At 41.5% G+C, this 17038-nt stretch overlaps 1 protein-coding gene across 4 annotated transcripts; it reads right to left on the bottom strand.

The window, feature by feature from the left end:
- Positions 1-1059: 1059 nt before the first annotated feature.
- On the bottom strand, positions 1060-14810 carry LOC115208358 (enoyl-CoA delta isomerase 1, mitochondrial). 4 transcript variants are annotated; one of them, XM_029776356.1, is made up of 8 exons: positions 14659-14701; positions 10681-10806; positions 7552-7679; positions 7297-7443; positions 6597-6718; positions 6220-6398; positions 1809-2008; positions 1060-1778 (listed from the first exon to the last, which is right to left on the bottom strand). In XM_029776356.1, exons 1-7 carry the CDS (start codon positions 14699-14701, stop codon positions 1842-1844), a joined length of 912 nt encoding a protein of 303 aa, XP_029632216.1. In that variant the 3' UTR covers positions 1060-1778; positions 1809-1841. The 4 variants fall into 4 exon arrangements, with proteins under 4 accessions (XP_029632216.1, XP_029632225.1, XP_029632207.1 ...); XM_029776365.1 differs by having other exon boundaries at positions 1060-1748; XM_029776347.1 differs by having other exon boundaries at positions 1060-2008; positions 14659-14805.
- Between the last annotated feature and the right edge of the window lie 2228 nt (positions 14811-17038).

Below are 17038 nucleotides of genomic sequence, written 5' to 3'. Positions count from 1 at the left end.
GGAATCCAGCCTGGAGCTCTTCCATTACTCCCTCTACCTTTCACCTCTACCATCTCTCTCTCTCTACCTTTCACCTCTACCATCTCTCTCTCTCTACCTTTCACCTCTTCCATCCCTCTCCCTTTCACCTCTACCATCTCTCTCTCTACCTTTCACCTCTACCATCTCTCTCTACCTTTCACCTCTACCATCTCTCTCTCTACCTTTCACCTCTACCATCACTCTCTCTCTACCTTTCACCTCTACCATCTCTCTCTCTCTACCTTTCACCTCTACCATCTCTCTCTCTCTACCTTTCACCTCTACCATCTCTCTCTCTCTACCTTTCACCTCTACCATCTCTCTCTCTCTACCTTTCACCTCTACCATCTCTCTCTCTACCTTTCACCTCTACCATCTCTCTCTCTCTACCTTTCACCTCTACCATCTCTCTCTCTACCTTTCACCTCTACCATCTCTCTCTCTCTCTCTCTCTACCTTTCACCTCTACCATCTCTCTACCTTTCACCTCTACCATCTCTCTCTCTACCTTTCACCTCTACCATCACTCTCTCCCCTACATTTCATCAAGGGACCTGATCCTGGTTGAACATTCCTACTCTGAGACACTATGAATAGAGGGGGAGGAGGACCTGATCCTGGTTGAACATTCCTACTCTGAGACACTATGAATAGAGGGGGGAGGAGAGGGACCTGATCCTGGTTGAACATTCCTACTCTGAGACACTATGAATAGAGGGGGAGGAGGGGGACCTGATCCTGGTTGAACATTCCTACTCTGAGACGCTTTACACTTAACGGTCCCTCTAAACCAGGGTTCCCCAAACTCTGTCCTGGTGCCCCACCCGGGTGCATGTTGAATTTTGTGCCCTAGCATTACACAGCAGATTTAAATAATCAAAGCTTGGTGAGGAGTTGGTTATTTCAATCAGCTGTGTAGTGCAAAAAAGAAAACACCTGTGTGTGTGTGTGTGTGGGGGGGGGGGGGCAGGACAGAATTTGTGAAACCCTGCCCTAAACTCGTGACATCATAAAACATAAAACTCAACACACATTCCATGGAAGGTATTTTAAAGATGTTTACTTGCAAACCAACAGTAGAGGAAAAGATCATACGAAAACAAAACATTATGTTCACAGATAAAGGCAAGATGACATACTGTACAATCACCTACATCGTAACAGCGCTCTGTGTTTCAGTCTAAACAGTCAAACACTGTGGCAGGGGAAATAAGGCCGGGGGTGTGTTCATTAGGATCCAAACGGGCCAAAACGTATATGAATATGACAGGGTAGCGTCTCAACTGGCACCCTATTCCCTATATAGTGCACTACTTTTGACCAGGGCCTATAGGGGTAGTGCACAATATAGGGAATTAGGGTGCTATTTGGGATGTACACAGTGGGTGTCTCTCAATAAGTGAAAGGAGACAAGCAGAGGGAGCCAGACTATTGAGACTCACCCCCAGGTTACTTTCACATGTTTGTCTTCTGATGCCCAGGCATCCTCTTCAAGGATGGCTGCGTTCCAATAATCTCTCCTTAACTCCTGAAGGGTGCACTCGTTCCCCACAAAAATGTCCTTTCAAATCCGTGAAGGGAAGAGAACAAGTTCACACAGGAGAAAGGAGAGATAATTGGGACGTAGCCCCCTATTCCCGATACAGTGCACTACTTTGACCAGGGCCCTAAAGGGGACCGGGGAGCCGTTAGAAGCCCTAAAGGGGACCGGGGAGCCGTTAGAAGCCCTAAAGGGGACCGGGGAGCAGTTAGAAGCCCTAAAGGGGACCGGGGAGCAGTTAGAAGCCCTAAAGGGGACCGGGGAGCCGTTCGGGCCCAGACTAGGCCTTTCTACTCTTGAGCATCTCCAAGTACATGCGGAGGGACCTCTGGATGGAGTCTTTAGTGATGAAGCTCACAAAGTTGGTGATGTCAGCTTCCCTGTTGGACAGCAGCTTGTCAATGGTCTGTTTCCTCATCATGGACTTGGTGATCTGTCTGGCATGGTCTAGAGGGAGAGAAGAGGTGTTATATATAATATATACACACAGATATAACACACTGATCTATCTGTCTGGCATGGTCTAGAGGGAGAGAAGAGGTGTTATATATAATATATACACACTGATCTATCTGTCTGGCATGGTCTAGAGGGAGAGGAGAGGTGTTATATATAATAGATACACACTGATATAACACACTGATCTATGTGTCTGGCATGGTCTAGAAGGAGAGGTGTATAGTTTAGTGTTTATATACAGTACCAGTCAACAGTTTGGACACCTACTCATTCAAGTGTTTCTCATTATTTTTACTAGAGCGGCTACTTTGAAGAATCAAAAGCTCTGACAAAGGCCGTGAGGCCAATACATATAGCTTATTAAATAGCAGTGATGCCAGCCAGAGCAGTGACGCCAGCCAGAGCAGTGATGCCAGCCAGAGCAGTGACGCCAGCAGTGACGCCAGCCAGAGCAGTGACGCCAGCCAGAGCAGTGACGCCAGCAGTGACGCCAGCCAGAGCAGCGACGCCAGCCAGAGCAGTGACGCCAGCCAGAGCAGCGACGCCAGCCAGAGCAGCGACGCCAGCCAGAGCAGCGACGCCAGCCAGAGCAGTGACGCCAGCCAGAGCAGTGACGCCAGCCAGAGCAGTGACGCCAGCCAGAGCAGTGACGCCAGCAGTGACGCCAGCCAGAGCAGCGACGCCAGCCAGAGCAGCGACGCCAGCCAGAGCAGTGTGCAGGTTTCTTATTTTTCTTACTTCGAAATAATCTAAAATATATCTTGACTGCTTTAACATTTTTTTGGTTAATACATGATTCCATATGTGTTATTTCATAGTTTTGATGTCTTCACTATTATTCTACAATGTAGAAAATAGTAAAAATAAAAACTGTGGAATGAGGAGGCGTGTCCAAACTTTTGACTGGTACTGTATATAGGATAATGTATACATGTCAGCGTATATACAGGATAACATATTGGTTAGTGTATATAGGATAATGTATACATGTCAGCGTATATACAGGATAACATACTGGTTAGTGTATATACAGGATAATGTATACATGTCAGCGTATATACAGGATAACATACTGGTTAGTGTATATACAGGATAATGTATACATGTCAGCGTATATACAGGATAACATACTGGTTAGTGTATACACAGGATAATGTATACATGTCAGCGTATATACAGGATAACATACTGGTTAGTGTATACACAGGATAATGTATACATGTCAGCGTATATACAGGATAACATACTGGTTAGTGTATACACAGGATAATGTATACATGTCAGCGTATATACAGGATAACATACTGGTTAGTGTATACACAGGATAATGTATACATGTCAGCGTATATACAGGATAACATACTGGTTAGTGTATACACAGGATAATGTATGCATGCCAGCGTATATACAGGATAACATACTGGTTAGTGTATACATAGGATAATGTAGGCATGCCAGCGTATATACAGGATAACATACTGGTTAGTGTATACATAGGATAATGTAGGCATGCCAGCGTATATACAGGATAACATACTGGTTAGTGTATACATAGGATAATGTAGGCATGCCAGCGTATATACAGGATAACATACTGGTTAGTGTATATATAGGATAATGTATACATGCCAGCGTATATACAGGATAACATACTGGTTAGTGTATATATAGGATAATGTATACATGCCAGCGTATATACAGGATAACATACTGGTTAGTGTATATATAGGATAATGTATACATGCCAGCGTATATACAGGATAACATACTGGTTAGTGTATATATAGGATAATGTATACATGCCAGCGTATATACAGGATAACATACTGGTTAGTGTATATATAGGATAATGTATACATGCCAGCGTATATACAGGATAACATACTGGTTAGTGTATATATAGGATAATGTATACATGCCAGCGTATATACAGGATAACATACTGGTTAGTGTATATATAGGATAATGTATACATGCCAGCGTATATACAGGATAACATACTGGTTAGTGTATATATAGGATAATGTATACATGCCAGCGTATATACAGGATAACATACTGGTTAGTGTATATATAGGATAATGTATACATGCCAGCGTATATACAGGATAACATACTGGTTAGTGTATATATAGGATAATGTATACATGCCAGCGTATATACAGGATAACATACTGGTTAGTGTATATATAGGATAATGTATACATGCCAGCGTATATACAGGATAACATACTGGTTAGTGTATATATAGGATAATGTATACATGCCAGCGTATATACAGGATAACATACTGGTTAGTGTATATATAGGATAATGTATACATGCCAGCGTATATACAGGATAACATACTGGTTAGTGTATATATAGGATAATGTATACATGCCAGCGTATATACAGGATAACATACTGGTTAGTGTATATATAGGATAATGTATACATGCCAGCGTATATACAGGATAACATACTGGTTAGTGTATATATAGGATAATGTATACATGCCAGCGTATATACAGGATAACATACTGGTTAGTGTATATATAGGATAATGTATACATGCCAGCGTATATACAGGATAACATACTGGTTAGTGTATATATAGGATAATGTATACATGCCAGCGTATATACAGGATAACATACTGGTTAGTGTATATATAGGATAATGTATACATGCCAGCGTATATACAGGATAACATACTGGTTAGTGTATATATAGGATAATGTATACATGTCAGCGTATATACAGGATAACATACTGGTTAGTGTATATATAGGATAATGTATACATGTCAGCGTATATACAGGATAACATACTGGTTAGTGTATATATAGGATAATGTATACATGTCAGCGTATATACAGGATAACATACTGGTTAGTGTATATATAGGATAATGTATACATGTCAGCGTATATACAGGATAACATACTGGTTAGTGTATATATAGGATAATGTATACATGTCAGCGTATATACAGGATAACATACTGGTTAGTGTATATATAGGATAATGTATACATGTCAGCGTATATACAGGATAACATACTGGTTAGTGTATATATAGGATAATGTATACATGTCAGCGTATATACAGGATAACATACTGGTTAGTGTATATATAGGATAATGTATACATGTCAGCGTATATACAGGATAACATACTGGTTAGTGTATATATAGGATAATGTATACATGTCAGCGTATATACAGGATAACATACTGGTTAGTGTATATATAGGATAATGTATACATGTCAGCGTATATACAGGATAACATATTGGTTAGTGTATATATAGGATAATGTATACATGTCAGCGTATATACAGGATAACATATTGGTTAGTGTATATATAGGATAATGTATACATGTCAGCGTATATACAGGATAACATATTGGTTAGTGTATATATAGGATAATGTATAGGTTTGTGGATCCAGTCAGAGAGATGGTGACTGATGTTCATGTCTGTCTGGCCTGGTCTGGGGGCAGGAGAGAGATGTCTAGGATGATAAACTATAAAGTATATTGTGAGAGAGTGTTCTGACCCGGTACAGCCAGTGTGAGAGAGAGTGTTCTGACCCGGTACAGCCAGTGTGAGAGAGAGTATTCTGACCCGGTACAGCCAGTGTGAGGGAGAGTGTGTTCTGACCCGGTACAGCCAGTGTGAGAGAGAGAGTGTTCTGACCCGGTACAGCCAGTGTGAGGGAGAGTGTTCTGACCCGGTACAGCCAGTGTGAGAGAGAGTATTCTGACCCGGTACAGCCAGTGTGAGAGAGAGTGTTCTGACCCGGTACAGCCAGTGTGAGAGAGAGAGTGTTCTGACCCGGTACAGCCAGTGTGAGGGAGAGTATTCTGACCCGGTACAGCCAGTGTGAGAGAGAGTATTCTGACCCGGTACAGCCAGTGTGAGGGAGAGTATTCTGACCCGGTACAGCCAGTGTGAGAGAGAGTATTCTGACCCGGTACAGCCAGTGTGAGGGAGAGTGTTCTGACCCGGTACAGCCAGTGTGAGGGAGAGTGTTCTGACCTGGTACAGCCAGTGTGAGAGAGAGTGTTCTGACCCGGTACAGCCAGTGTGAGAGAGAGTGTTCTGACCCGGTACAGCCAGTGTGAGGGAGAGTGTTCTGACCCGGTACAGCCAGTGTGAGAGAGAGAGAGTGTTCTGACCCGGTACAGCCAGTGTGAGAGAGTATTCTGACCTGGTACAGCCAGCCACTTGGACATGGTGTCCTGTGCAGTGGAGAGGACCTGGTCCTCAGGTACTAACTGGTCCACCAGGCCGATCTTCAGGGCATCAGGAGCGCTGTACAACAGACCCAGCTCCAACGACAGCTCTGCTGCCCGGTTACCAACCGTGTTCACCAGCGTGTCCTTAAACCTGGACCCCAACATGACCACAACATGAACACAACCACATTCAGCACCTCACACACACACACACTACAGTGATCATGAACCATCACAACCACAACCCTGAGCAGATTCAACACATCAACACTCAGACCAGCAGGCTGTATATTAGTGTGTGTGTGTAAGTTTGTGTATATTAGTGTATATTAGTGTGTGTGTGTCTCACCAGAAGGGAGCTACGATGCCGAGCTGAGTCTCGTTGAGTCCGATGCTGTAGCGAGGGTTATCAGCCATGATCCTATAGTCACATCCAATAGACATGAGGCAACCACCTGCTGGACTAGAACCCTATAGACAGAGAGACAGAGGTGGTTATCAGCCATGATCCTATAGTCACATCCAATAGACTAGAACCCTATAGACAGAGAGACAGAGGTGGTTATCAGCCATGATCCTATAGTCACATCCAATAGACTACAACCCTATAGACAGAGAGACAGAGGTGGCTATCAGCCATGATCCTATAGTCACATCCAATAGACTAGAACCCTATAGACAGAGAGACAGAGGTGGCTATCAGCCATGATCCTATAGTCACATCCAATAGACTAGAACCCTATAGACAGAGAGACAGAGGTGGCTATCAGCCATGATCCTATAGTCACATCCAATAGACATGAGGCAACCACCTGCTGGACTAGAACCCTATAGACAGAGAGACAGAGGTGGTTATCAGCCATGATCCTATAGTCACATCCAATAGACTAGAACCCTATAGACAGAGAGACAGAGGTGGTTATCAGCCATGATCCTATAGTCACATCCAATAGACTAGAACCCTATAGACAGAGAGACAGAGGTGGCTGTCAGTCAGTCAGTCAGTCAGTAAGCCAGCCAGCCATACAGGACTGGGTGTGCTGACTCACGTTGATGGCAGCTATGGTAGCCATGTTGGACCCGTAGAGTTTGAGCCACATCTCCTGAACAGCCTTCCAGAACTCTCCACAGCGCTCCGGACTTTTCCCATACATTTCCATGATGTCTAGCCCTGCAGAGAACACCTTGGAGAGGGTCTGGGACAGCAAACACACACAGATACAGACACACACACATGGGGGGAGTTATAGTGTGTATCATGGTTGTGACAGGACGTGTGTGTGTGTGTGCGTGTGTGTACTGACCGAGGTGATGATCAGACCTCTACAACTCCTATCCATCTCTAGTTTCTCCAGATTGATACAGAACTCAGTGAGGAAGTCCAGACTCAGACTGTTGACAGGGGGACTCTGCATCCTCAACACTGCTACACCTAGAGAGGGAGAGGAGGAGGGGGAGAGAGATGAGAGGGGGAGAGGAGAAGGAGACAACAAATGGAAGCCTAATCTCTGTGGTGCAAACCCTAACCCGTCGTCCAGGTCTGGCCCGGTAGACCATCATTGTAAACCAGAATTTGTTCTTAAATGGACTTAGTTAAATAAAGGTTGAATAAATAAAATAAATAAATAGGGCTGTGGTTAAAATAGTACACTATGTAGGGAATAGGACCATGGTGTTTGCCTACGGAGCTGTGAGGGGAACGGCACCTCTGTACCTTCAGGCTCTGATCAGGCCCTACACCCAAACAAGGGCACTGCGTTCATCCACCTCTGGCCTGCTGGCCCCCCTACCTCTGAGGAAGCACAGTTCCCGCTCAGCCCAGTCAAAACTGTTCGCTGCTCTGTGTCATGACGTTGGCCTCTTTGGGTACAGGGAGGACAGTTGACCCCTTCCCCTTTGTACCATCCCCCAACCTACCTTCCCCCCAACCCAGGCCCTGTGTGAAAGGGTTGTAAAAACTCTAAGAGGAGAATCTCCTACCACATGTTTCATAGAGAGACAAAGGAAATTCTTCCAACTCATAGAATTGGAGAACCGAGCGACATGTGTGTTCTGGAGAAGGTATGGAAGATTGGTGAAGAATCCAGCTACGAACTGGTCCGCTTGGTACAATTTTGTGAAACTCAGAAGAGACAATATAGCCATATTACCATAAAACTGTTTATATAATAGCCTCAGCGATGAGACTTGCATCATAATGGTTGTATAAAATGTATTAATAAGGATAAAGCTATTTGTAATACATTGAGATGCTATGTACTGATGTTAATGTGATAGAATTGGATTTCTGTACCAAGCTTAACTCAGTCATCGGCACGCCCCCCAGGGACACAGACAGGACCAGGCGTCATTTGACAAGCCTGTTCTATGTTCACTATAAAACTATACCCTGATTTACTTTCTTCAGACCAGGCCTCCACTCCATTGCGAGTTGGCCAATAGGTTTGACCATCCAAGTACTCTACTGAAAGTGAACTATACCACGTGGTTAACTTTTAGACTATTGATACCGACAGAATAAGAACAAGTCTTTGATATTAATTATTAGTCTGCAGCTAAGTAAATTATATCATTGAACGCGAAGACCAACGAAACATACATTCTATAACGACATTAATGAATGTCGCTTTGAAAGATCCATTCTAACAGAGAGAGAGAGAGAGAGAGAGAGAACTCTCCAACAGAACGACTCTTCAACAAGGATCCCGACGACACACTGAGCATAAATATATATTGATTGCAATTGTTCCCGAATGAGTGAGCGTTCAATTGTCAATTGTTAATATTAATGAACTCTGAAGGTGTGCATCCTCAGCTGACTTTTTAAGACCCATTGTTCTTCAAGACACCAGCCAGGCCTGTTTAGACCATTAGGGCACATTACTCTACCAATCCTTTGTGACGATAATTACTGTTTGTATGTTTTCTGTTAATTACTTAGTGTAGTAAATAAATGATTTTAAGACAATTGATGTATGGATGATTTTAGTAAAGACTGGGTTCGTGCAGATACAACAATTTACAACGTTTGGAATGAGACTGGACTAGAGGTAAATTACACCATTTAAACCAGAAGATAATCGGCCTATATTATAATATAGGAAAGTTATATTAGGAAAATTATAACTTTGTAATCTAAATATTTTCCTTGGTGCCCCGATCTCCTAGTTAATTACAATTAAACGATTAATCAGTTTAATCGCGTGATAATTATTACAGGGAGTTAATTGATAAACATGTCTTCAGTTTAATGGTACCCCAAAGACACGACATAAAGCACCCCAATGGTGGAACAAGCTCCCTCACGACGCCAGGACAGCGGAGTCAATCACCACCTTCCGGAGACACCTGAAACCCCACCTCTTTAAGGAATACCTGGGATAGGATATAGTAATCCTTCTAACCCCCCCCCCCAAAAAAGATATAGATGTACTATTGTGAAGTGGTTGTTCCACTGGATATCATAAGGTGAATGCACCAATTTGTAAGTCGCTCTGGATAAGAGCGTCTGCTAAATGACTTAAATGTAAAAAAAAATTAACAATTTCAGGTTTTCACTCTCAAAATCACATTTGTTTGATAGAAAAACAAAAAAAACTATTGGAAGTCCACAACAACGCTTAAACTACATCAGGAGACCATTTCTGAGGTCTGGGGAAAATCTAAGACATTTAGATTTTCTGGGTGTAGTTACAACAATATATCAGTCCAGTGATTTCCTAAATTCCACACCCCTGGTCTACCCTGATGTAAACAGTACCTGTGGCCTCCAGGACCAGGCCTGTCTACCCTGATGTAAACAGTACCTGTGGTCTCCAGGACCAGGGCTGTCTACCCTGATGTAAACAGTACCTGTGGCCTCCAGGACCAGGCCTGTCTACCCTGATGTAAACAGTACCTGTGGCCTCCAGGACCAGGCCTGTCTACCCTGATGTAAACAGTACCTGTGGTCTCCAGGACCAGGACTGTCTACCCTGATGTAAACAGTACCTGTGGCCTCCAGGACCAGGCCTGTCTACCCTGATGTAAACAGTACCTGTGGCCTCCAGGACCAGGCCTGTCTACCCTGATGTAAACAGTACCTGTGGTCTCTAGGACCAGGGCTGTCTACCCTGATGTAAACAGTACCTGTGGTCTCCAGGACCAGGACTGTCTACCCTGATGTAAACAGTACCTGTGGCCTCCAGGACCAGGACTGTCTACCCTGATGTAAACAGTACCTGTGGTCTCCAGGACCAGGACTGTCTACCCTGATATAAACAGTACCTGTGGTCTCCAGGACCAGGACTGTCTACCCTGATGTAAACAGTACCTGTAGCCTCCAGGACCAGGGCTGTCTACCCTGATGTAAACAGTACCTGTGGTCTCCAGGACCAGGACTGTCTACCCTGATGTAAGGGACAGGGAGGTAAAGAAGCTGTGCAGGGGTTTACCTGTACTGCTGTCCAGATCCACCTTGATCTTAGGTGAGGTAGAGTTGTTCCTCTGCTGCAGAGAGAAGCACGGCGACACACACTCTCTCCCATGTCTACTGTGGATGGACAACTGGGACAACACGCCTGCCAAAGAACAACAATATAACAATATAATATAACAATATAATAAATGAACTTAATATAACAATATAATAATAAAACAATACAATATAATATAACAATATAATATAACAATATAATATAACAATATAATAAATGAACTTAATATAACAATATAATATAACAATATAATATAACAATATAATAACAATATAATAAATGAACTTAATATAACAATATAATAAATGAACTTAATATAACAATATAATAAATGAACTTAATATAACAATATAATAAATGAACTTAATATAACAATATAATAATAAAACAATACAATATAACATAACAAGTGAACTTAATAATATAACAATATAATAAAACCATACAATATCAATATAATAAAACAATATAAAAAATGTACTTAATAATATAACAATAACACTATAACAATATAATATAACAAATTAACTTAATAATAACAACAATATACCGTGTGTTATAGGGAAATAATGCCCACTCTAGAACGCCCTTCAAGCCAACCAGAAAGGAGTATTCAAAAACACCACGGTATAAAACAATATAAACATAATATAACACACATCATCATGTTTACTGTGTATAGACAGCGATTACCCGAAATGTTGGTTATTTTTCAGCTTTTAAAAAAACCAATTGACCGACGTCTGTTCAATTATTTGAATTCCATTTTCGTTCTGTCATTGCACTGCAGTTTCTCTAGAGATAAATCCAATCATGCCTGAACTGTGCGATGTAGTAGGGACTTGTAGTTTCCAACATGCCAATGTTCTACATAGTTTACCCCAGGAAAAAGTGATAATTAACTACAATGACCATAATCCATTGCGCGGCTACTTGTCCTGTCTGTTTCTTTTATGCCTGCTACATAAGAGGAGAAAGCGTGATCAAGAGGGGGAACAGAGAGAAGTTGCTTGGCGAGGTAATGGTATTCAGCAGTCATAAAAGTCTGCCTTATTTACTGTGAAGAACTACTAAAGTAGTGATTTTGTCAGGCAGCAGCTCTATAGAGATGAGATGACTTGGAATGAGATAAGTCATCCAAAAATACTAATGTAACATACACAACAACTGAAATATTCTATTAAAGTAAAGTGAATAAGTGATGGTTAATAAGTGATAAGCAGTAATGGCCTGTCACCACCATCATGGGACTTTTATTAAATCGCTTTACTCTGTGTTGTTACAGCATTCAACCCACATAATGCATTTCATGTTCTAATTATTATTTTAGATGTACTAATGAAACTGAAAATAGTGATTCTTTTTTTTTTTTATCATCGAAACCGAACTGCCCTCAAAAAGCACTAATCGCTCAGCACTAATCAGGAAACAGCCACCTTCTGCAAATCTGCAGACCATCTTAATCGTAATCAGAGGGCTGATATTAGTACTATGCATGGCAGTCTCTCTCGGCTAAGAGTTGAGGAAAGACTGACTGCATCACTTATTTTTATAAGAAACATTGTGTTGAAAATCCCAAATTGTTTGCATAGTCAACTTACACACAGCTGACACACACACTTACCCCACCAGACATGCCACCAGGGGTCTTTTCATAGCCCCCAAATCCAGAACAAATTCAAGAAAGCGTACAGTATCATATAGAGCCATTATTGCATGGAACTCTGTTCCATCTCATATTGCTCAAATAAACAGCAAACCTGGTTTCAAAAAACATAAAGCAACACCTCACGGCACAACGCCTCTCCCCCATGTGACCTAGATAGTTTGTGTGTATGTATTGCTATGTAGGCTACATGTGCTTTTTTTTTCTTCTAAGGGGTGGATCAGCTTAATATTGCAGAAAGAATATTGCTTCCATCAATGTAATTGTCTGCATCATTTCCAATCCCCCACATATTTTTTGGGGTAAATATATATATATCCATACACGCATGCATACATATACACATATATACATACACATACCTATATAGACATACATACTTTTTTAAAGAATATACCTTTATTATTCCCCACAAACCCTACCACCGATCCCCCAATTGGAGTAAACTAATAAACACTTCAGCTTTTACCTTCAATTTATTCATCTTATACACATTTTACAGACAGTCTATTTTACAATAGTTCTTTTTTGTTTGTTTTTAGTCCTTCCTCTATTTCTGATGTCCATCCAGTTTGATTACTATTTGTAACTGTGCCATTTCAAAAGTTCTGAAACTATATATATATTTTACAGACCCCGTATGTTTACATTGGTTATCTTGTTATTAGTCCCACCCTTCAGCTCCATTCAACCCCTCCCATCTATCCATCAACATCATCCATTTTGGATTTCTATTTGCCATATATTTTTCATCTGTGCTGTGATGCTTCACAAAACAATTGCACCTTTCTATTCTCATAGCTTCCACAGATTGCTAAAATAGTTATTATATTATTGATTGATTGACTATGGCTTTTCAAATCACCCAGTATTGCTATCTGCAGCATTAGTTCTAGGTAAATGTTGTAATTCTTCAGCCATTCCTGGACTTGTGACCAAAAACGAGCTACATATGGACAATACCAAAATAAATGATCTAATGACTCTGCCTCCTCACAGCAGAATCTGCAGAGCTGGGAAGATTGTATCCCCCGTATATATAACATTCTATTAGCTGCAAGAATTTTGTATAGTAATAAGTTTTGAATCCGGCGTTGTTTTGCGTATCAATTCATAAACCATGTGCAATGGAATTGGTACATCGAAAATCTCCTCCCAAACATTCTGCAATTTATATGGCACAGCTGTCAGTTTTTTGGTCCTTAAATGAAATCGGTATATGTTTTTATTTATCACACTTTTCTTTAACCATTTATGTTCTTTAATACAGGGCCAACATACTTTTTTCCCCTTCCACTTGCCTCTTCCATTTTTGTGGTAATGCTGCAATTAGTTGGTTGTAATTTTGGGTAGAGCAGACATTTCCATGTCTGTGTTAGCTGCATGTGTGACATCACTCCACCAGTCCTATTTATAATATCATTCACTAAAATTATACCTTTTTTAAACATTTCTTCGAAAAATACTGTTTTTTTTATCAATAACTATATTTGAATTTAACCACAATATTTGTTCTGTCTTTTCAGGTGGATTAAACTGAAATTGCAACCAACTTTCTAGGACTTGTTTAAAAAATAAAATATAATTTTGGAGATTATTTCCTTTTCAAACAACCGAAAGTGGGCAGGTGTAATCTGAATAAAGGGAAAAAGGCCATTCTTGAACATAGGATGAGACATTCGTACCAATTTACTAGAAAACCAGTTTGGATTTAAGTATAACTTTGGTAAGACTGATACCTTTAGTGAGGGGTCTAATGCTTTAATAATTTCTGCCCTCCGAATTCATATTTGTTATATAAATAGGCCCTTTTAATTTTATCTGGCTTGCCATTCCAAATAGCATTTTATATCATAACCCCAAGACATGCTCTCACCATTACAATAACAGGGGAGGTTAGCATTTATGGGGGTGTATGATATGTGTGATTCTGTAATCATGTTAGATATGTTCTTATATGACAACAACTCGCTACGATATATTAACTAGTTGATATAGTTAACTACTTGATAGTTCCTAGATAGCCCACGCAAACTGACATAATGTGACATTACGCGGCATAAGGACAGACAAGCGTTCTGTGAACTTTGCTCTAGTTTCTGAACGTTTTGACCAGCGAAGGGGAGGCTAGCTAGTTAGGTAACTACTTAGCCATGCAATCTAACCACTGATATTCTTGTTTCTTCTCGAAATGGGCCATCGAAACTCATGAGAAATAGCTATTAAACTCTTCCTGCTGTTCTTACTCAATGTCAGGTAAGTTCACATACCTGAAAACCCGAATTTAGCGGAATTTCTCAACACATTAGCCATCTCGACTCGTCAAGTTGACACAAGCAGGGATCACACACTGCGGCGGGGCTGCTCTGCCTTGGAGGAGGAAACTACAGCGGCGCCGCCAACATATCACTACTGGCATCTGATTGGATCTGAACGCGGTGACTGTAGGTGCATTGTGGGTGTTGACGTGATTCACTCTATCAGACTGCCAGACTATCAACCACACTGGGAAAGCTCGTTTAACAAGGCCCGGTGCCCAGGGTGCAGAGTTTCATTTTTTAAAACCATCCCATTGTTCTTTAAAAATCTTCACCAAACCGGGGCATCGGGCCATGCAAAACGAACTCACCCACTGACAAAGTGGGGGTTGCTTGACAGGGATTGGTTACAGGTTACTTCGAGGGTCAAGGACTGATGACTTGAAGTTGCATGTTTTACGGTCAGTCGTCGTACATAGTTAGATACTTATGTATGTTTTACTATTGGTTAAACTCTCGTACCTCATCAGAACCCCAAATATAAGCTTGTTATACTCAAATGTTTGTAAACAAAGTAAATGTAAACAAACACGGGATATATCCTAAAATCATAGTTAAAACTAGAATTTTGATATCATGGATGGTCAGTCCTTGCATACATATCTCTTGCTTTGAATTTATTAAGAGTGGTTACATTTCTCCAGGCCTATCCCTCAGTTTTTTACCAAAACACAGGTGGCGTGCCCGCTTAGTTATTGTTTCAATTAAGGATTCCAGCTTTTCAAGGGGAAATACAATGAAACCAACCATGGAAGTATATTGTAGTGAATTCGGTGGGTAGCCCCAACCAAGACTAGAACCCGGGTTTAGCAACTATCAAGTCAACACCTTAACTGTTCCGCCAAGTTCAGTATTTACGCTATTGGTTATGGTGAGCAGTGGAGAGAATCTTCCTCTTAACGGACCATAAACCTAATCAATCGATGAGATGACTCTATCCCTGTTCCTCTGCAGCAGAGGTCCTCCCAGTCTATTGATCGATCAATCAATCAACCGATGGATCAGATGCCTCTATCTCCATGTTTCTCTGTAAAAGAGGTCCTCCCAGTCCAGAGCTGCTGCTCTGCCGCCATCTGGTGGCGTGAAGTAGTGTTGCAACAAGATAAGTACAGTAATGCAGACCGGACAGAACCTATTGGTCCCAAATGACACCCTATTCCTTACATAGTGGAACTACATGCCCTGGTCAAAGTAGTGTACTATGTAGGGAATTCATAAGGGTTGGAACTAGGGTACTATGTAGGGAATTCATTAGGGTGGTATTTGGGTTGGAACTAGGGCACTATGTAGGGAATTCATTAGGGTTGGAACTAGTGCACTATGTAGGGAATTCATTAGGGTTGGAACTAGGGCACTATGTAGGGAATTCATTAGGGTTGGAACTAGGGCACTATGTAGGGAATTCATTAGGGTTGGAACTAGTGCACTATGTAGGGTATTCATTAGGGTTGGAACTAGGGCACTATGTAGGGAATTCATTAGGGTTGGAACTAGGGCACTATGTAGGGAATTCATTTCGGTTGGAACTAAGGCACTATGTAGGGAATTCATTAGGGTTGGAACTAGGGCACTATGTAGGGAATTCATTAGGGTTGGAACTAGGGCACTATGTAGGGAATTCATTTCGGTTGGAACTAAGGCACTATGTAGGGAATTCATTAGGGTTGGAACTAGGGCACTATGTAGGGAATTCATTTCGGTTGGAACTAAGGCACTATGTAGGGAATTCATTAGGGTTGGAACTAGGGCACTATGTAGGGAATTCATTAGGGTTGGAACTAGTGCACTATGTAGGGAATTCATTAGGGTTGGAACTAGGGTACTATGTAGGGAATTCATTAGGGTTGGAACTAAGGTACTATGTAGGGAATTCATTAGGGTTGGAACTAGGGCACTATGTAGGGAATTCATTAGGGTTGGAACTAGGGTACTATGTAGGGAATTCATTAGGGTTGGAACTAGGGTACTATGTAGGGAATTCATTAGGGTTGGAACTAGGGCGCTATGTAGGGTATTCATTAGGGTTGGAACTAGGGCACTATGTAGGGAATTCATTAGGGTTGGAACTAGAGCACTATGTAGGGAATTCATTAGGGTTGGAACTAGGGCACTACGTAGGGAATTCATTAGGGTTGGAACTAGGGCACTATGTAGGGAATTCATTAGGGTGGTATTTGGGTTGGAACTAGGGCACTATGTAGGGAATTCATTAGGGTTGGAACTAGTGCACTATGTAGGGAATTCATTTGGGTTGGAACTAGTGCACTATGTAGGGAATTAATTTGGGTTGGAACTAGGGCACTACGTAGGGAATTCATTAGGGTTGGAACTA

The sequence above is a fragment of the Salmo trutta genome, chromosome 1, assembly GCF_901001165.1.
Source record: "Salmo trutta chromosome 1, fSalTru1.1, whole genome shotgun sequence".
Taxonomy (NCBI): Eukaryota; Metazoa; Chordata; class Actinopteri; order Salmoniformes; family Salmonidae; genus Salmo; species Salmo trutta.
Note: the sequence above shows the minus strand (reverse complement) of the source record. Positions and strands in the feature narration are given on the sequence as shown.